Genomic DNA, 20,441 nt, shown 5'->3' with positions numbered 1-20,441 from the left:
CCTCAGACATGGGGAACGACCAGATGCTGATGGGGGCATAGCCACACACTTGAGGGCAGAGACTGGCTTAGGGCCAGGTGGCCTGAAGGAAGGGCTGGGCTCGAGCAAAGCCAGAGGGAATTGGATCATTCTAGGGGAGGGCCCAAAAGACAGCCTCCTGCAGACTCAGCCATCCCTGAGTGAGACAGCAGCAGCCTGGCCCATGGGCAGGATGTTTCAACACTGGCCCTGTGCCATCCTTCCAGGGGGTCTGACCTGTCGGAATGGTGGGTAACTGTGGCCACCTTCGTCAGTGGGCTTGTAGGGGAGCTGGCAGCCTTGTCCCAGCAGGTGCTGGGCTTTATTCTGGCCTTGGCTTTGCAGGTGGCCTGCTACAGCTGCACGTCTGGACAGTGGTCTTCCGTCTGCCCACTCCCTGCTGGGCATGGTGAGCCTGGCATTGCCGTGCTGGACAACAGGATCTATGTGCTAGGTGGCCGCTCACACAACCGTGGCAGCCGCACGGGCTACGTGCACATTTACGATGTGGAGAAGGACTGCTGGGAGGAGGGGCCCCAGCTGGACAACTCCATCTCAGGCCTGGCGGCCTGTGTGCTCACCTTGCCTCGCTCCCTGCTCCTTGAGCCGCCCCGCGGTACCCCTGACCGCAGCCAGGCCGACCCGGACTTTGCCTCTGAGGTGATGAGTGTGTCTGACTGGGAGGAGTTTGACAACTCCAGTGAGGACTAGGCTTCCCGTGCCTGGTGTCAGAGGGAAGGGAGGCTGGGGCTGCAGGGCAGTGAAACCCATGCAGCCTAGGCCACAGCACTTTACTCCAGGGCAGGGCCGCCTGCCCTGTTGGCCACAGCTTGGGGGCCCTGCCCTCTTTCTTCACACCAGCCCCTTGGCCAGCCTGCCACAGGCATCTCAGGGCCATGCAGATCCCGGCCTGTGGATTACGTCACAGCAGGAAATGCTTCTGAAAGGCTTTGGTCTTCCTCAGTGAGCCCTGGAGGGATTGGCCTTCTCTCTCCTCCCTGCCTAGATCAGTCCTTATCCAAAGGGACCTGGGAGCTGACAGCCTGGGCAGGGGGGCTGAGGTACGTGGCAGCCCTCTTTCTGTGAATGGGGTGGGGCTGTGGGAGCAGCTGGGGTTGGAGGATGAGAGCTCCTGAGGGGCAGAGGAGCAGAGATGCATCAGCTCTCCTGGGACTGACTCTGTGATAAAAAGACCTCTCCCGCTGGGTTTTCAGACCCCATGTTGTTGATCAATGAAATAAAGCATCTTACAGAAGGTGTTAACGGTTTTTCTGTAGCCACAGCCTCAGTTCCTTTCCACAGTGCATCCAAGCTGCATCCCTGGGAAGTGTGGCTTCTGGGGTCAGAGCCGCCATCTGGGAGGCTGTGGAAGCCCAGGCTAGAAGCCAAGTGGCACTAAGAAGACCCTGCCTGAGAGGGAAGCACAGTCAACTCCACAAGCTAACAGGGCAGTCAGTGGGAAAGCTGGAACTTGCCCTGGTCTGGTGACAGGTGGTTGTGCAGCCCACTTGAGTGTCTTTTCTGGTGTGGAACTTGTCTCCCAACCAGGGCAGCACGCAGAGTTTCAGTTCAGCTCCAGTTAGGAGTCTCTCAGCCTGAGAGGGTCAGGGAACCAGAGCCTCAGCACCTGGGAGCGGGGCAGCATCACAGGGGCATGGAGGGTGGCCCCTCTGGCCTGTGCCTGGCTCCTCCCAACCTCCTAAAGCTGAGTGTGCTGGGGAGGGAATCTGCAGGTGCTACAGGTTTGCCAGGTAACCCTTAGACACCCAGTCTCAAGGACCACACTGGCACAGCAGCTGGGACCCTCCCCTTTTCACCTGTCCCAGTGCTTTTCTTGCCCTCTTGAGACCACCAGGCTTAGCCTGCACCCTGCATAGATGGGCTGTGAGTCCACACCAGCCTGACCACAGGGCTGCACCACACGAAGCTTTCTTCCATCCAGATGCCCTCACAGGGTCTGCACCTGCAGACTCCTACTATGGGCCTTGTGCCCAGAAGCATCCCACAGACAGGGCTGTAAGTTGCCAAGGCCCCATCCTCTCCCAGTTGACTGGGCAGAGCATGGGGACAGCCATGTGTTCTTGCTGGCATCCTGTCCCGGAAGAGAAGGGGGCAGTGTGCTGCTTGATGGGAGGAGAGGGGATGGGGAGAGGGGACCATCAGTCACTCTGGGCTCTCCTAAATGGATACCCCAAGGATTCTTGAGGGTAGAGGCAACTCCCTTGGAGTTGGCCTGTGCCCCCAGGGCTGTGGTATGTGGGTGTGTGTGTGAGACCTGAAGACCTTCCTCACTGTCCTGGGCCCTGAGTACCCCTGAGGAAACATGACATCGCCTTAGGGTAGCAGATCCGGTGTTGAGCCCCGGTGGGGCAGGATGGCTACACACTCCAGTGTCATCTCCCTTCTCCCGAGGGTGAGGCGCAAGAGCGTGGGGTTCAGACTAGGAACCCCACTCTGTGGGTCTCAGACCCAGCACTTCCTGTATCTCTGCTACCACCTGGCAGGGTAGGGCAGTAGATCCTGCAGACCTCAGAGGTTTCTGGAAAGGAGCACCAGACATGCCCCACCACTCTCCAGTGTGTTCTGACACCATGCTGGCTGGCACCATCTCACCTGAGCCACCAGCCACAGCCACAGGTTTGCAAGAGGCCTCTGGTCTGCAGGAGCAGGAAGGGCTCACTGAGGTCCTGCACAGCCTGGGGAGGAGTGGAGAGTGCCTTGGAATTGGGCGCAGCCTGGCCCTGCCAATGTCGGCCTTGGGGCGCAGCTGGGTTTCTAAGGGCTACATCTCATACCCCTGAGCTGAGGCAGCCCAACTTGGGCTCTCCAGTGTGGCTAGGCTCCTGGTCCCCGCTTTCATGCAAAACCCTCCTCAGCCTTCAAGGTCCACTTCCTTCTGGCAGTCATCCTGGCCAAAGCCAGCAGGCCAGGTCTCCAGGCTCCAGCAGTTTGCCTGTGTGGTGGTGAATTGTCTGTGGGTTCCTTCTACATCCTGGTGCCACGTGGATGATCCTTCATTCCTCCCATACTTCTCAGTCTTCCCCTAGGGGTGCAGTGGTGGCTGCGACAAATGAGGGCTCTGCCCATGACACCCAGAGTTGCCATCCACTGCAAGGGATGTATGCACTGGGTCATGAGGTGAGGCTGGGGACGATCCTTGTCCTGAGAGCATTGGTGGATAGCCACATGTGAGATTAAAAAGACTACTCTGGGTGACAGACAGAGGTGGGCAGAGATCTGAGACATCTAGGAGGTCCTGAGGGATTGGGGGGCACCATCCAGGTGGTGCCCTTCCTGTACAGAGGTGGCACATGGGGGTGGGAACAGGTCTGGGGGAAGGAGAAAGGTGATGGAATTTGATATGCCTGTTCATGACCTCCATCCAGCTGAGGTGAGTGTCCCCTCCAGCCCAGGGGGTCAGTGCCTCTAAAGCCAGGAGCTGGGCTGGGATAGACCCTGCAGCCACTGGGACCTCTGCTGGCCTTTATTGGGAGCAGTAATCTGGATCCTCCGTGGGAGGGGCCCCAGCACTGGGAGGGCACTGCTGAGGAGGTCAGGGCTGTGCCCAGGCTGAGCTGCCCAGAAGTGATTGGCCTGTTTATTTGTCCCCAAGTTGTTGCAATCGTGTCCACACTGGTTCCACTTCTCTTTCAGCCCACCCCACCTCCCTCGTGCTGAGTGAGGAGCCTGCTCTTCCCCATCCCACTCTCTGCCTGTACCAGCCTGGTGATGCCCGTGGCCTTGGGCCTTCCAGTGGCTCCTCCTCCAAGTCCCCTTCTGCAGCCCCACCTTTCATGGCTATCTGGCCACACCTGGAGAGAGTCTGCCTGCCCTCCCTCAGTGAGCCTGTGGGCCGCATGTGGCCTGCTCCCCAAAGAACACAGGTGCCCTCTCCCTGCTCAGGCCTTCTGCCAGCTCTCAAGTCCCCAAAAGACATCCTTGCTAGGACTGGGATACACACGGGACATTTGTGCTCCCTGCCCAACCTCCCAACTCCTTGGACCTGAGAGTGGGTCTGCCCCAGTTGCCCCCCGGGGACCTGCACCCTGCTGCTTCCCAGTCCAAGTCCAGCTTCCCCACTGGCTCCCTAGGGCCTGTCCCTCTGTCTTGCTCCCTTCCCATACCTTCCCTCTGCTTTGTGCTGTTACCCACCTTGCCTGATGCAGGAGTTCCCACTCCAGCCCCAACCTCTCCTGGACATCCGACAGCCAGCAGAACCCACCGCCCAGGCTCCCCGAGCCCCCTTCATTCCTCAACTAGGATTGCAAGGTTTCCATCCCGGGGGTCTCCTTCTGTCTACTTCTTCCTACCGCAGTCCACAGCCGGGCCATTCTACCTCCTCCGCATCTCCCACATCCGTCCCTACGGAGACCCCTTCCCCCAGGCCTCGGGTCCGGACCCAGTGTACCACAGGCCTCAATCATCCTGCTCGGTCCGCCCCTTGCGAGCTTTGAGTGCGCAGGAGTGCGCAGGGGGAGCTGACCGCACATCTCAGCACTGCAAGGACTTCGCGGTGGGGTGCTGTGGAGTTGGCTTTCGGCCTCGACCTGGGCTGTCTGAGGGCCTCACTCCCTTGGCCGGTTCCGAGGCGCTGGGGGTGGGGGTGGGCTTGCGAAGTCGCGGCCGTGTCCCCCATCCGCCTTCCCGTCCCGGGCCTGGCTACGCAGTGGGCGCGCAGGGGCGGCTGCTTTGGTAGATGTTTCGGGAGCGGACGGAAAGGCGCGGGAACCGGGGATTCCTCGGGCGGCCCCTCCCTCCCCCAGCGCTCGGCGGGCCTCCTCCAACTTCGCCCCCAAGTTTGCGAGCGGCCGAATGGGCGGGGGCTGCGCGGAGGGGCGGTGGCTAGGCCGGAGGGTGGGGTCTGGTGCGCGGGGCGGGCGCTGCCGCCTGGCCGGCCGCGGCTGGCCCGGGATCAGGGAGCCGATGTGGAATTTCCTGCCCGGCCCGGCGCCCCTCCTGCCGCCCCCCGCCCGGCCTCGCACTCCTCTTCCGGCCGCTCTTGCTGCGGCCGCACCCGCGCCCGTGCCCGCCCCGCGCCTGCCCCGCGCCTCATGGAGGGCGCAGGGCCCCGGGGGGCCGGGCCGGCGCGGCGCCGGGGAGCCGGGGGGCCGCCGTCACCTCTGCTGCCGTCGCTGCTGCTGCTGCTGCTGCTCTGGATGCTGCCGGACCCCGTGGCGCCCCAGGAACTGAACCCTCGCGGCCGCAACGTGTGCCGTGCTCCGGGGTAGGAGCCGGCCTGGCTGGGGGAGGGGGCCGAGAGGGACGCTAGGGGCAGTGGGGTGGCGGCACCCGGCATTGGAAGGGGGCTTCCGGAACTTCCCTACGCCAAATGTGGGCCCCTTCGGCTCCCTTGCCAACGCGACTCCGTTCCAGGCCCAGCCTCGGCCATGGGCCACGACAGTGCATCCGAGGGTACCCTGGACGAGAAGTCACCTGAGGGGAGGACGGAGTGCCGTGGGCACCTAGGGGATGACACGCATTGTCCGGGATGTCAGGAAGACCTGAAAAAGGGGACCCTTGGCCGAGTTGTTAAGTCCACCGGGAAATGCCGGGGAAGGGCATTCAAGCAAAAGGAACTGCATGTGCTAAAGCCCCGCACTGGTCCGACTGGAGCCGGGAGTGGGAGTGAGAAGGAAGGTCGGGGAGGAGGAGCAGTGCTAGCCCGGGAGGTCCTGGAGCAAGCCAGACTTGGAAAGGCAGACTCGTGTCTTAGAGCGGGCGCTGGTGGGAGGGTGGTGACCCAGGCGAGCGTCGAGGAACCCGCGCTCGAAGTGTACCAGAAGCGGGAGGTGGAAGGACTATGACAGGCACAGGGGACGGGAGGATATGGAAACCGTGGCGACAACCAGGGTGCAAGAAGTGGCCGCGCAAAGGTGGGGCGCCGGCTGGGGAAGCCAATATGGGACAGGCAGGGGACAGGCCCGGCCGGTGGCGAGTGGGGGGCGAGCCAGGAAGCTTGCACGGAGGACAGAGAGCCATCCCCGGACGCCAGGAGTTGGGAGCTGGGATCAGGGGAGCCGGTGGGCTGGCCAAAGGCCACAGCAAGGTCAAGGGCATCTCCACGCAGGGGTGAGGAGCGGGCGTGTGGGGGCGCCTTGGCGCGGACTGGGGACTCAGAGGCGGCCGCCGGGCTCCGAGCTGGGTCGCGTCGGGGCGCCTGGGCCACGGAGCCCGGGCAAGCCAAGTCCAGGGACTCGGCGCCACAGACAAGGGGCTGCGAGGGGGCCGCGCGGGGTTTCCGAACTCTGGTCCCGAGGCGCGCAGACCCCTCCCCGCTGCGAGCCCCGCCTCCGGGGCGGGGGCTGGCCTGGCCCGCCATCTGCTTCGCATCGATGCCGCCGCCGCCGCCGACTCCCGGGCCTCCCCGGCCCCAGGAATGCAGCGGCGGCGGCGGGCGGGGCGGTGCCTGGAGAGGGGGAGGGCGCGATCGCCGTGGGCTCTGTCTACTCACTCCAATCCTCTTTGCCCCGTAGGCCCGGGACCAGGGATGGGGGTCCGGTGCCAGGCTCTAACTGTCCGGAGCCTGAGAGCCCTTTGCTCCCGCTCCCCTTGTCTGCAGACCTCCCAGGAAGCGCCTGCTCCAGGAACCGAGAGCCCGGGTTTGGGTTCCGATCCTGGTGCCACCCCTACCCAGCTGTGTGGACCTGGGCAAGTCGTTTGACCTCTCTGGGCCTGTCTCCACCTCTGTAAAATGGGATTAGGGATCACAACCCCCTCATGGGGCTAAGTGGGGATCGCTGTGGTCATGAGTGGCAAGCGTCGATGGGAAGGGCAGCCACTCTGGGCACTGCCCACCTGGGGTCTGGGATATGTCTTTGTTGCCCTCCCACGTCTTGCAAGGCTTCCATCAGCCCTTCCCTTTCCTGGGAGGCAGGAGGATGGGGAGAGGAGAGTGCAGAGCCAGTAAAATCCTATGCACCTACAGTGTGCCAGGTCTGTATTGGTGTAGGGAAGCTGCAGTGGAGACCCTGACCTTGTGGCAGAGAAGACATACAGTCCAGAAAAGCAAGTGTGTCTAGACATCTAGCAAGAGCTGGGAGGTGTAGAGTTGGGGAGTGCTGTTTCCTTTAGGGTGGTCTGGGGAGACCCCCTGAGAAGGTGGTGAGTGAGCACAGGCCTGCAGGAGAGCATGGAGGCCCTGTAAGTGTCTGGGGCAAGGTTCCCAAGGCAGAGGGCCTGTGGAAGTACAGGAAGGATCCAGGGGGCTGGGCAGAGTCCAGGAGGGACTGGTGGAGGAGCTGCCAGAGAGTGAGGGTGGGCAGGCCACTGTGGGCTGCCACTGCTCAGAAGACTTGGACTTTTCCTCTGAGGGCCATGGGACCCCCTGGGGGCTTTGCACAGAGAAAGGGTGGGATCTGACCAGGATTGGCTGCCAGGTGGCAAACACTTCGCACCCTGAGGGGCAGGGGGTGGAAGCTGGGGCCAGTTACAAAAACCCAGGGAGATGGAGGGTGGCTGTCACAAGGGTGCGATAGGGAAGGGGAAGTGATCCCATTTTAGATGTCCTTTAGAAGCTAGAGCTCAGCGTCTTTTTTCTCAATGGATCTGGTGTAGACAAGAAGGAGGAGCCAGAGATGCTTCTCCAGGTCTCAGCCTCCCAGCCTGAAAGGACAGGTAGGGGTTATCTGAGACAGGGAAGACTCAGGGTGCAAGGAAGTCAAGAGTTCAGGTTTGGGCTGGTTGAGCATGAGGCCCATGAGGCCTCCCTCTGGTGACGTCTTCTATTGGGCAGTTGGATTTGCAAGTCTAGCATTGACGGGGCAAGCCCTGCTGGAGGGTCCAAGGTGTTGTCAGGGTTCAGTGAGCTTCCCGAGGGAGCTAGTGTGGACAGAAGAGAAATCTGAGGATGGGGACAGAAACCAGAGGAGAAGTGTCCAGGCGGGGCAGGCGGAGGGCCAGGCAGGTGTGGGGTCTCAAGGGTGTGGCAGGCAGAGAAGCTTTTCTGCCTGGATTTGGGGGAGAACATGGATAGGTATGGACACCATGAGCCAACTTGAAGATGTGAGAACTCACAGTGGGTTTGAATCACAGAAGAAATAATGCTCTATGAGGGAGAAACCTACAGCATGTCTTTTTTTTTTTTTTTTTTTTTGAGAAGGCGTCTCGCTCTCTCACCCAGGCTGGAGTGCAGTGGCGGGATCTCAGCTCACTGCAAGCTCTGCCTCCCGGGTTTACGCCATTCTCCTGCCTCAGCCTGCTGAGTAGCTGGGACTACAGGCACCCACCACCTCGCCCGGCTAGTTTTTTGTATTTTTTAGTAGAGACGGGGTTTCACCATGTTAGCCAGGATGGTCTCGATCTCCTGACCTTGTGATCCACCCATCTCGGCCTCCCAAAGTGCTGGGATTACAGGCTTGAGCCACGGCACTGGGCCTCCCTACAGCATGTCTTGCTTGCTGAGGGGCCTGGGCCCAGCCTATGGCTTGGCTCCTCAGGGTCTTACAGAGCAAACATGGGAGTGGCCCTGCAGCAGGCCATCTTTCCCACCCATCTTTGTAAGATCTTCAGAGAGTCAGCTTGCCACCACCACCTGGCCTTTTCTGCCAGCCCTTCCAAGAAGGAAAGCATCTTGTCCTCAGTGAACCCAAATGGACTCTGTCTTGCTGGTGGGTATTAGCTCTGCTGGTGTTAGGCCTGGGTGCCCACTAAGCCAGGGATGACTGAGTGCACTCAGAGGCACTGCAGCCTGCCCTCAGGATCCTTTGTGCTTAGTATGTGCCAAACCACTTCATAGGTCTGGGTTCTCTCTCTCTCTCTCTCTCTTCTCTCTCTCTCTCTGTCTCTCTCCCCCTCCCTCCCCCCCCCCTTTCTCTATCTCTCTTTTTGAGACAGGGTTTCACTCTTGCCCAGGCTGGAGAGCAGTGGTGCCGTCACAGCTCACTGCAGCCTCAAACTCCTTGGGCTCAAGTGATCCTCTTGCCTCAGCTTCCTGAGTAGCTGGGACTATAGGTACATGCCACACGCCTGGCTAAAAACATCTTGGCTCTCTTAATCTTCCTACAGTAGGACCAAACCCATGAGCCCTACTATATAGCTAAGGAGCCTGAAGCTCAAAGAGCTTAAGCTCCATGCCTGAGGTCACACAGCAAGTGGCAAACCCAGACATCAAACCCAGCTGAGTGTGGCCCTAAAATTAGGCTCCTAGCCACAGAACGGCATGTCCAGGGCAGAAGGGGGTTAGTGCTTCCGGGGCAATTCTAGCAGGCTACCTGGCAAAGCTCCTCACAGGAGGGACACCTGCAGAGGCTCTCCATCCAGTGACCACGGTTCAGAAGCAGACCCAAGTGGGTGGGTGATGGCCAGCAGACCTGGGTCTCCCTGCAGTTGGGCACCTTGGTGCTCCCTGGGTCAGGGCTGGGTGGGGGGAGACATGGGGGCAGGGGCCAGGAAAAGCCAGGCCTTCGTATTGCTGTCTCTGGTTTTCAGTTTTATTCGTGGAAAATACACTGAACCGATTCCCCAAAGTTTGGGATTTTATGGTCCTGTTCACCAGGTCCCATCTTTGGCCTGAAGGAGAACCAAGCCTTGTTCAGGAGGGGCCTCGAGGCCTAGGTGCTCTGTGCAGGGGGTGAAATTCTGTCTAACTGGGGAATGGTTGGGGCATCTTCTGCAGCCTGGGCAGGAGCGTGCCAGGCACGTACTATCCCTTAAATGCATGGTGTGGAGGAGCCAGTCTGTCCCATCCCACTGGGGTCTTCAGGCTTCCTTCCGAACTCCCCCCACCACCACATCCTGGTTCTGAATTCAGATACTGAATCCGAGCCTGCTTGTGAAGAAGCACGCTTCTTTTCTCTAAAGTGCAAATGGCTGTTACGTGCCTTTAGGATTGAGGCAAAGCTCTGGGTCGGCTGGGACCCTAGGATCCTGCAGCCTTGGTGGTTGCTCCTTCTCAGCCTCCTCTGCCCCTGAATGTGGGCTAACCCCAGCTCATCCCCTATGAATCCTCTCTAGCCATCACGGCTTCACTCAGGCAGGGCCTCCAAACCTTTGTGCTCACATACCCCATCTACCCAGGGTTTTAGAGGTTGTGCTCTCCTGAAGTGCTGCGGGTAGAAAGGACCTACTGAGGTAGCATTGTGTACTCTATAAAGCCAAATCAAATGGAACAAGAAGAAGACCATCAGCATAAACAGGCCGGGCACGCTGGCTTATGCCTGTAATACCAGCACTTTGGGAGGCCGAGGCAGACAGATCACCTGAGGTCAGAAGTTCAAGACCAGCCTGGCCAAAATGGCGAAACCCCATCTCCAGTAAAAAAATACAAAAATTAGCCATGTGTGGTGGCACGCGCCTGTAATCCCAACTACTAGGGAGGTTGAGGCAGGAGAATTGCTTGAACCTGGGAGGTGGAAGTTGCAGTTAGCTGAGATCGTGCCACTGCACTCCAGCCTGGGCAACAGAGCGAGACTCTGTTTCAAAAACAACAACAAAGGCATAAACAGATGCTCTAGTAGCTCCTTCCTCCACCCTGGTCCCTGAGCCCTTTTGCCACAGTTTGACCTTCCTCCTGCACATGGAGGACTCCCCGTGTGCCTGCTCCTTCCCTAGTGGCTGGGTGGGCCTCACCCCACCTCCCTCCAGAAGCCCCTCTGCCAAGTGGTCACCTCACTGTGTCTACATGCCACTCTCCACCCCCCTGCCCAGAGGCTGCCCCTCCCCAGTGGAGCTCAGCCCCAGGGTTGGGGCATCTAGGTGTGTCCCTGTGGCCCAGCCAGTCCTAGTTCTGTTCTTGTCATGTCACATCATATCACATCTGGATCCGTGACACTCATTAGGCCGGGCCCTCCACTTGGAGGGATGCCCTAGACCCTCATGTTTGAGCAGGTCCTGAGGCCCATGGTCCTCTTCCTGGCTGCTACCTCACTGCGGTCCTTCCTGGGACTCCAAGGCCACTTTTCTCAGGCCTAGTGGCTGTGGGAGGAAGACACAAAGGAGTTAGGTGAGATGGGGTGGCGGTTCTGGGCTGGAAAGTTCTTGGCGGTCAGGTCTGTTTGTGGCAATCCTCCATCACCAGACACATTGCCTGGCAGGACCTCAGTAACCACCCCACTAGGACAGGAGCACAAATGCAGAGGCAGGGAGTCTGTGAGGAGGCTGCAGAGGAGCCCTAAGCAGATGGGGGCTGGGGAAGGGGCATTGGGCTCAGATGTCCTCCCTCTGCTCGCAGCTCCCAGGTGCCCACGTGCTGCGCAGGCTGGAGGCAGCAAGGGGACGAGTGTGGGATTGGTGAGTGGTCCTCCCGGGTACCTGGGGCGGGGTCAGGGGCGGGGCTAGGACGCGCAGCAGCTCTGGCCTGTCTGGTCCACAGCGGTGTGCGAAGGCAACTCCACGTGCTCGGAGAACGAGGTGTGCGTGAGGCCTGGCGAGTGCCGCTGCCGCCACGGCTACTTCGGTGCCAACTGCGACACCAGTGAGCGTGGGGTCGGGCCGGTATTGGTCGGTGGGGCGGAATCCTGGAGAGATGGGGCGGGGTCCAGGGTGGGGCGGGGTCGGATCGTCTTCGGGTCGGGTCCCCAAAGGTGGCGGCTGGAGTGCGGGACGCGGGCAGGTTCCAGCTGGCTGGGGGCACCTACTCAAGCACCGGGGCCTTCCACCCCCTCCGCTCCTCCCCCGCAGAGTGCCCGCGCCAGTTCTGGGGCCCCGACTGCAAGGAGCTGTGTAGCTGCCACCCACACGGGCAGTGCGAGGACGTGACAGGCCAGTGTACTTGTCACGCGCGGCGCTGGGGCGCGCGCTGCGAGCATGCGTGCCAGTGCCAGCATGGCACGTGCCACCCGCGGAGCGGCGCGTGCCGCTGTGAGCCCGGCTGGTGGGGCGCGCAGTGCGCCAGCGCGTGCTACTGCAGCGCCACGTCGCGCTGCGACCCACAGACCGGCGCCTGCCTGTGCCACGCAGGCTGGTGGGGCCGCAGCTGCAACAACCAGTGCGCCTGCAACTCGTCTCCCTGCGAGCAGCAGAGCGGCCGCTGTCAGTGCCGCGAGCGTACGTTCGGCGCGCGCTGCGATCGCTACTGCCAGTGCTTCCGCGGCCGCTGCCACCCTGTGGACGGCACGTGTGCCTGCGAGCCGGGCTACCGCGGCAAGTACTGTCGCGAGCCGTGCCCCGCCGGCTTCTACGGCTTGGGCTGTCGCCGCCGGTAAGCGCGGTCTCTCGGCCAGGGAGGGAGGCGGTGGAAGGGCGGGCCGCCGATGGGGGCAGGGGTGAGGCGGGTCCCAGCCTTCCCTAGCCTCCGACCCCTCCCCCAGGTGTGGCCAGTGTAAGGGCCAGCAGCCGTGCACGGTGGCCGAGGGCCGCTGCTTGACGTGTGAGCCCGGCTGGAACGGAACCAAGTGCGACCAGCCTTGCGCCACCGGTTTCTATGGCGAGGGCTGCAGCCACCGCTGTCCGCCGTGCCGCGACGGGCATGCCTGTAACCATGTCACTGGCAAGTGTACGCGCTGCAACGCGGGCTGGATCGGCGACCGGTGAGCTGCCCTGCTTCCGTCTGCCCAGACACGCAGCCCCCTGCCCTGCCTCCCCCATGAAGGCCCTCTGTCGAGGGCACTGTGGTCCGTTTGCTTCCATTTCTGCTGACGCCTCCTCCCATCTTTCCAAGGTGCGAGACCAAGTGTAGCAATGGCACTTACGGCGAGGACTGCGCCTTCGTGTGCACCGACTGCGGCAGCGGCCACTGCGACTTCCAGTCGGGGCGCTGCCTGTGCAGTCCTGGCGTCCACGGGCCCCAGTGAGTGCGCTGGGACCGGGAGGGGATGGGGGGCTTGTATCTGCCACAAAGGAGGGTCCAGCCAGACCTCAGGGGTCGACGAGGTGGCCTTTCCACCCTGGGCTGGGTTATCACCTCAGCCTTGGTCCCTTACCCCAGGTAGGGGGTGACAGTAGGCTCTTTGAGGGCAGTTTCCTGCCCTTATGTCGGGAAGCCCACGTTCAGCGCAGGATCTGGTGACCAGTCCAGCCAGTGTCAGTGGGCTCTTGAGGTGACCCCGAGCTGGTATAGAAGGAGCATGGACCTCCACTTACAGCCAAGGGTCTGGTTCAGCAGCCCCTCTTCCCACCCACCCAAGTCAGCCCCAGCAGTGGGCGCTGCTGCGTGGCCACCACGGGTCCTATCCCCCAGGTCCCCCCAACTGGTTGTGCAACATTCGTTTCCAAAACATCCACCACCCCAATATGTGCCACGGGCAGGGCTGGGCTTCAAACCCTAGACAATGAATGGAGCTCGAGAGAGCCCGGTTCTGGGACCCTGGACCCTGGGCCCTGGCCGCGGGTGAGGGGTGAGGGTAGGGGGCATCCTAGGGGGGCGGCTGCAGCCTGCCTTGACCCTATGTCCTGGCAGCTGTAACGTGACGTGCCCGCCCGGACTCCACGGTGCGGACTGTGCTCAGGCCTGCAGCTGCCACGAGGATTCGTGCGACCCGGTCACTGGTGCCTGCCACCTAGGTAAGTGGATGAGGGGCGTCCCGTTAAGGAATGCAGGGGGTGCCAGAAACCGCGCTGACCCCATAATCCCCTACAGAGACCAACCAGCGCAAGGGTGTGATGGGCGCGGGCGCGCTGCTCGTCCTGCTCGTCTGCCTGCTGCTCTCGCTGCTCGGCTGCTGCTGCGCTTGCCGCGGCAAGGACCCTGCGCGCCGGTAAGCCCAGACACTGCCCTGCTTTCGCCTGGGTTCAGGCCACACCCTCTCGGTGCCACCGGACCCAGATCCAGCTCTTCCCCGCCCCCGCCCCGGACGTGGCCCCGCCCCTTCTGTGCTCCGCACTGGCCGAGATCTAATCGCCCCTGGGTCCCGCCCCGACCCCGCCCTCCGCTCAGACCCCGCCCCCGCAGGGAGCTGTCGCTTGGGAGGAAGAAGGCGCCGCACCGACTATGCGGACGCTTCAGTCGCATCAGCATGAAGCTGCCCCGGATCCCACTCCGCAGGCAGAAACTACCCAAAGTCGTAGGTAAGGATGACAGCGCGGGATCTCTGGGAGAAACACCTCTGGACGCAGGAAGCTGCTGGGAAATGGGTGTGAGGGGGCCCAGATCTCAGTGAGGAAATGGGGGACCTTGAGTGTTGATGTGCGTGGGCGCGAGGAGGTGCGACCAGAGGGAAGGTAAGAGGTGTGGCAGCTGCTGAGGGCGAGGCCAGGTAGGAAGGCAGGAGTCCTAGGTGCGCGGGCTGATGTGGGAGTGCATCAGAAGCGTTGGCCCTGAGAGTGACGCATCAGGGGTGTGTGGACATCTGGGTGCTGCAGGCTCCCCCAGTCTGTAGGAGAACGCTGTATATCCCAGCCAGAGCTGCTGGGGGAATGCGTGGGCACGGGAGTGCCCTGCCCCAAGGAGAGGACCCGCCCTCCTGCCTACATCCCCAGCAGTACCCAGAGATCCTCCTGGAAAGTGGGTAGGCTGGTCCCCACCCACCAACAGGATGGGGGGGTGGGGTGGGGTGTGCCGCTTCTCTCCGTGCTGACTCCCACCTGGGTGGACCCTCTCTTCCTCTCTTTCCCACTTATTTCTAAAGATGGAGGGGAAGGGGCTCAGACCCTTGGGAGATGAAGGAAACAGCAGAGAAAACCCCTTGCCCAAGCTGGGCGCGGTGGTTCACGCCTGTAATCCCAGCACTTTGGGAGGCCGAGGCGGGTGGATCACCTGAGGTCGGGAGTTCAAGACCAGCCTGACCAACATGGAGACACCCTGTCTCTACTAAAAATACAAAATTAGGCGGGTGTGGTGGTGCATGCCTGTAATCCCAGCTACTCCGGAGGCTGAGGCAAGAGAATCGCTTGAACCTGGGAGGCAGAGGTTACAGTGAGCTGAGATCGTGCCATTGCACTCCAGACTGGGCAACAAGAGCAAAACTCTGTTAAAAAAAAAAAAAGAAGAAGAAGAAGAAAGGAAAAGAAAGAAAAAGAAAAGGGAGGGAGAAAAAAAAGAAAAGCCCTTGGCCCACCTAGCAGCATGGCATCTGGGGACATAGGTGTGGGAGTGGACCCCACATCCCTCTCTGGAATGGAGGCCAGGCTAGCCAGCTTCTGGGGCCACCTGTTGTGGGGTCTGCATCTCTGGAAGCCAGACCTAGGGTGCAGCTTGCTGAGACGGGCTGAACCAAAAATGCAGCCCTGCCACTGCGCATTTGGGCTCAGAAGTGCTCCAAGGCTCCCCTGAGTCCCACAAGGCAGGGCCTAAAACAGAGCTTGGAGGCCTTGGTGGCCTGTCTCAGCCAGGTGTCTTCTTCAGCCCCGTCTCCCACCTTTCTGGCCTTTTCCCAACATGTCAGCCCAACCTTTTCCAGCTCCCTGGCTGCACACACTTGCCTTGCACCTTAACACGTTTTGCTCATGTTTCTTCTCTGGGTTCACCTCTACCCATTCTCCAGTCCTGGTCCAGTGTCACTCTACCTGTTGAGTTGCCTGTGCCCCCTGCAGTCCGAGAGTAGGGCTGGTCTTGGTCACCCCATCAACATTTGTGACAGCAGGGGCTAATGAGGGCACTGGCTGGGGCAGAGTGGACCCCTGGCAGCTCTGCCTCATCCTTCCCCAGTGGCCCACCACGAGCTGGATAACACACTCAACTGCAGCTTCCTGGAGCCACCCTCAGGGCTGGAGCAGCCCTCACCATCCTGGTCCTCTCGGGCCTCCTTCTCCTCGTTTGACACCACTGATGAAGGCCCTGTGTACTGTGTACCCCATGAGGGTGAGTAAGGCGCTGCTTGGGCATCACTCCAGCCCAGCAAAATGTTCCCATGGAAAAGCTGTGTTCTGGGCGGACCACAGGAGGGGGCAGGCAGCATGGAGAGGAAGGGCTTGGCCGTGCTGGTACCTGAGGGTTAGCCACAGAGCTGAGGCCATAGAGCTGGACTCTGCTGTTCAGTGCTGGAGACAGGTATGGGGAGATGGGTAGGCCACAGCCCAGGTTGCTTCTGGGAGAAAGCAGGCAGAGAGAAGTTTCCCGGCTTAGGTAGGGGGTGGCAGAGGAGACAGGAGGAAGGGATCCACAGAGTATGTGGGTACACCTTCAACCTTCACCTGCAGTCTTGCGTTCACAGATAGCAGAAACGAACCTGCCGGGCTGGGATTCTGCCCTGTCTCCTCCCTTGACCATGCCCCCAGATGTCCTGGGCAGGTGACCAACTCAGAACCTCAGAAGCCTTATCGCTTGCTTTTTTTTTTTTTTTTTTTTTGAGACGGAGTCTGGCTGTCACCCAGACTGGAGTGTAGAGGCGAGATCTCCACTCACTGCAACCTCTGCCTGCTGGGTTCAAGCAATTCTCTTGCCTCAGCCTCCCGAGTAGCTGGGATTACAGGAGCCCACCACCACGCCCAGCTAATTTTCATATTTTTAGTAGAGACGGGGTTTCACCATGTTGGCCAGTCTGGTCTCAATCTCCTGACCTCAGGTGATCCGCCCTTCTCAGCCTCCCAGAGTGCTGGGATTACAGGCGTCAGCCACCGCGCCCAGCTAGAAGCCTTATCTCTAAAAAGGATAATGGAACCCCCGTGGGGATGTTCCAGCATCAAATTCGATGACGCAGGCTCCCAAGGCTGGAGGGGTGTCGGGGCAGGGCTGCCAGGCCAGGCCAAGGTTGGGCTTCAGTCGTGGGAATGCACCCATCACTCCTGGCACAGCCTGAGTTCAGAGTCAGCCGCACAGACTGAGGCTCTGAACTACGTGTGCTGTTGGTGCTCTGTGCCAGGCACGTCTGGATGCCAGGGTGACACAGCGCCAAGGGCGTGGATAGAGGAGGGAAGGTGAAGGTTTGCGCCTGGAGGTTGGAACCCCTAAAGCTATTACTGAAGGCTGTGACCATCCTGTTCTTCCCTTGCCAGAGGCACCAGAGGAGAGCCGGGACCCCGAAGTCCCCACTGTTCCTGTCGAGGCGCCGGCGCCGTCCCCCGTGCCCTTGACCACGCCAGCGTCCACCGAGGAGGCGATGCCCCTCCCCGCGTCCTCCGACAGCGAGCGGTCGGCGTCCAGCGTGGAGGGGCCCGGCGGGGCTCTGTACGCGCGCGTGGCCCGACGCGAGGCCCGGCCGGCCCGGGCCCGGGGCGAGATTGGGGGCCTGTCGCTGTCGCCATCGCCCGAGCGCAGGAAACCGCCTCCACCTGACCCCGCCACCAAGCCTAAGGTGTCCTGGATCCACGGCAGGCACAGCGCCGCTGCAGCTGGCCGTGCGCCGTCACCACCGCCGCCAGGCCCAGAGGCCGCGCCCAGCCCCAGCAAGAGAAAACGGACGCCCAGCGACAAATCGGCGCAGCCGGTCGAGCACGGCAGCCCCCGGACCCGCGACCCAACGCCTCGGCCCCCCGGGCTGCCCGAGGAGGCGATGGCCCTCGCTGCGCCCTCGCCGCCCAGGGCCCGAGCGCGGGGCCGCGGCCCGAGCCTCTTGGAGCCCACGGACGCCGGCGGTCCCCCGCGAAGCGCGCCCGAGGCTGCCTCCATGTTGGCGGCGGAGCTGCGCGGCAAGACTCGCAGCCTGGGCCGCGCCGAGGGGGCCTTGGGCGCGCAGGGCCCCAGGGAGAAGCCGGCGCCCCCACAGAAAGCCAAGCGCTCGGTGCCGCCAGCCTCGCCCGCCCGCGCGCCCCCAGCAACAGAAACCCCGGGGCCTGAGAAGGCGGCGACCGACGTGCCCGCGCCCGAGACGCCTCGGAAGAAGACCCCCATCCAGAAGCCTCCGCGCAAGAAGAGCAGGGAGGCGGCGGGCGAGCTGGGCAGGGCGGGCGCGCCCACCCTGTAGTAGGCTGTGGCTCCTCTGCGCGCAGCTCCCTCAGCTTCGCAGCGCCGCCTGCCACTCTACGCCTCCCACGCACCTGGGCACGGGCGGCCTCCTATTGGCCGAGCACCGCGTAGCTAGCGGAGGCGTCTCATTGGCTCAGGTCCTGCAGCGGCTCCTGGATTGGAGCAGTGTGCTCTGGCGGGAAGGGCCCATCCTGTTGGTCGAGGCCTGACAGGCGCTTAGCGGGCCACTCCCTCCCCATTGGCCAAGTTATGGAGCGCTCCGACCAGGCTGCGTCTCATTGGCCAAAGATGGGAGGGTTCCGCCTAAAGACCGCCTCTTACCACGAGTGAACTTGGTTGCGGCTACCTTCTCATTGGTTGAGGCCAGAAGCACTTCTGCCCAGGCTGCCTCTCCCCGGCTAGGGCCTGGTGCCTCTGGCTGGAGGCTCCCTCCTTTGGGCTTACCAATAGAGCCCGGGGCTACTTCCACTGGCTGGGCTCCCGGGCATCTGGTTGACCCCAGCCTGGGGAGGAGGGCTGGTCTCCGCTCCTCAGGGGCTTAGTCCGTCCCACCCCTTCCCTTCCCTGGCAACCGGAACCCTAGCCCCTCAGCTGTCAGCTGGTTTTGATGGCCTCCCATTGCCCTACACGCCGCGGGACCTCCAGGGGCGACTCTAGTGGCCTGAGGAGATGTATTTATAGGCCCCCAGCAGGGCTGCTCCCACCCCGGCCGGTGCCCCAGGATGGGCTCCTCCCGGCAGGGGCTTGGCCAAAGCTTTCTTAATAAAATGCCTTTCCCCTCGTGCTCTGATCACTTCCTGTTTGCAGGCTGCGGCCAAAGATGCCCCCCAGAAGTAACTTTATGTGACCACCTGTTCTGCACTCTCCCCTACCCCTTATCTCAGCGGGGAGCCCTGGAGCCCAGGCGTGGGTCTCCCGGGACCATGGTGGAAGTGGGTTGCGTCAACCCACATGCCTCGTTTGTTTATCAAGTTTATGCGGCCCCATCCTGGACTGGTCACGGGGAGGAAAGCTGGGTGGGGGCAGACAGGCAGAGTCCCTGACTGAAAGGGACAGGCGATGGGCCTGCCTCGGATCTGGGCATTTCCCCTGGCCGCTGCTGTTAAACTTGGGCCTCAGAGCTGTTGGTAGCAGCTTGCGGGGGGTGCAGAGGCTGAGGCCAGGGGGCCGCGGGCGCCGACTCCAGCCGGGCCTCCTCCAGCACAAACAAGCCGCTCTCCTGCTGCACAGAGCCCTGCTGTCTGCCTCAACGGGCTCCTTGTCCTCAGCCGGAAACTCTCCTGACTGCCAGCCCCGCCTGCTGCTGCGGGAGGTTGAGGGAGACGGAGGGAGCGCCCCGCGCAGATCCCCCGCCCCCAAGCCAGACCCTGCTGCCTGGCCGTCTGTGTGTGACCATCTGTGTCCCAAGGCCTCCCTGCTCCTGACCCGCGCCGCCTACCCTGAGCGGGTTCATCCTCCCGGGCAGGCCGCCTAAGTGACCCTCCTAAGCCGCAGACCCTCACCTTCCATGGTCCCTGCTGTCCCCACACTAAGTTCCCCCAGATCCTGCCTGTTCAGTCTCCTCCTGCCTCCTGGTCTCTTCCTGTTCCCCTGCATCTCATGGTTTGATGCCCAGCTCAAAGTCTTGCCCTGCTGCCAGGATCTTCCAATCACCCTGCAGCCGCCGCACAGCGCTCATGGGTCTCATGCTGGCAACTTGGGGCTCTTGTCCTGGCCACACTCTCATCCTCTGGCCAGATGCCCCACTGAGGTCAACTTTGGTCACCCATCTCAGAGGGCTCAGCCATCTGAGCAGAGGCTGCGTCCTGCCCTGGGTCGGCCGTCCAGAGCAGCTGGCAGGACACAGTCAGGTAGCACGTGGAATGTGGGATCCCTGCCTCTGGGCCACACTGCTTCCCTGGAGCCAGCTGGGCACCCTCCCAGCCATAGCCCTGTGGCTGGAAAGCCTCTGCTCTGTTTGGGCACAGCGCCATGCGGGCTGCTGGGGTTGAGGCCAAGAAGACAGATGCCCAGCCGGGCTCGGCGTGGGCAGGGCAGTGCCTGTGTGTGGATGAGGGGTGGGCAGTGCAGGGGCTCAGACCACATTCTTGCCTAGGCGGTGCCCACCCCCCAGAACCATCAAGATGCCACACCACTGTTCCCTGAACCCCCAAGCCCTCAGCTCTTGCTATTCCTCCTCCCCCAGCCTGGACCAGCACGATTTGGAGAGAACAGGGATGTCCCAGTGACCAGGCCTTTCTGGGGACCTCTCCTTGCCTTTCCCTGGGAACCCCCCTAGGTGTCGAAGACTCTACCTGTGGGTGCCTCACAAAACAGGGGACCCCTCTCTACCCACCATCAGCCATCCCCTGCCCCCAGGAGGGTCCCAGTGGCTGCTGGGAAGGGAGCTGCTGGGACCCCTCCAGCCTCCTGCCTCCCACCACCAGCTTCTCCCCACCCCCTCGGGGCTCACAGCAGTGCCAGCTCCCAGGGCAGGCGCCACAAAAGGGAACCGCGGCTGCTGGAACCTCCGTTGCCATGGGGATGGGGACCACAAGACCCACATCTGGTAGCGATTGAGGAGGAAAAATTATGAGTCGTGGAAAACGCAAATATTTTTTGTAGCACAGAGCACAAAGGAGTGGGAGGAATGTGGGGACCAGGCCCAGCCTGGTTTCAAGCAGACGCGGCCCACGGCACACAGAGGCCTGCAGACACTAACCCTGCG

At 62.0% G+C, this 20,441-nt stretch overlaps 2 protein-coding genes across 5 annotated transcripts in view; both read left to right on the top strand.

The window, feature by feature from the left end:
• The window catches only part of KLHL22 (kelch like family member 22), a 54,036-nt gene extending 52,750 nt beyond the window's left edge, over positions 1 to 1,286 (top strand). The window contains exon 7 of the mRNA XM_010368997.2: positions 364 to 1,286. Coding sequence (XP_010367299.1) covers positions 364 to 729 — 366 coding nt within the window. The 3' untranslated portion in view covers positions 730 to 1,286. The remainder of the gene's footprint in view (positions 1 to 363) is intronic.
• Positions 1,287 to 4,924: 3,638 nt separating this feature from the next.
• On the top strand, positions 4,925 to 18,515 carry SCARF2 (scavenger receptor class F member 2). Of its 4 annotated transcripts, none has more exons than XM_030915483.1 (11): positions 4,926 to 5,242; positions 11,186 to 11,244; positions 11,327 to 11,428; positions 11,635 to 12,154; positions 12,264 to 12,482; positions 12,614 to 12,742; positions 13,352 to 13,455; positions 13,532 to 13,649; positions 13,829 to 13,959; positions 15,539 to 15,691; positions 16,825 to 18,515. In XM_030915483.1, the coding sequence occupies exons 1-11, from the start codon at positions 5,070 to 5,072 to the stop codon at positions 17,730 to 17,732; spliced, it is 2,616 nt and encodes an 871-aa protein (XP_030771343.1). In that variant the 5' UTR covers positions 4,926 to 5,069; the 3' UTR covers positions 17,733 to 18,515. The 4 variants fall into 4 exon arrangements, with proteins under 4 accessions (XP_030771344.1, XP_030771343.1, XP_030771345.1 ...); XM_010368998.2 differs by having other exon boundaries at positions 4,927 to 5,242; positions 13,844 to 13,959; XM_030915484.1 differs by lacking the exon at positions 15,539 to 15,691 and having other exon boundaries at positions 4,925 to 5,242.
• The last annotated feature ends 1,926 nt before the right edge of the window (positions 18,516 to 20,441 follow it).

The sequence above is a fragment of the Rhinopithecus roxellana genome, chromosome 13, assembly GCF_007565055.1.
Source record: "Rhinopithecus roxellana isolate Shanxi Qingling chromosome 13, ASM756505v1, whole genome shotgun sequence".
Taxonomy (NCBI): domain Eukaryota; kingdom Metazoa; phylum Chordata; class Mammalia; order Primates; family Cercopithecidae; genus Rhinopithecus; species Rhinopithecus roxellana.
The sequence above is the reverse complement of the archived record's forward strand: the minus strand, read 5'-3'. Positions and strand labels throughout refer to the sequence as shown.

Excerpts from the sequence above, each read along its gene's own strand:
- SCARF2 (XM_030915483.1), top strand. The coding sequence starts at position 5,070 with ATGGAGGGCGCAGGGCCCCGGGGGGCCGGGCCGGCGCGGCGCCGGGGA. Across the intron at positions 13,650-13,828 it reads GGCAAGGACCCTGCGCGCCG|ACCCCGCCCCCGCAGGGAGC; the intron begins GTAAGCCCAGAC and ends CCCTCCGCTCAG. Across the intron at positions 15,692-16,824 it reads GTACTGTGTACCCCATGAGG|AGGCACCAGAGGAGAGCCGG; the intron begins GTGAGTAAGGCG and ends TTCCCTTGCCAG.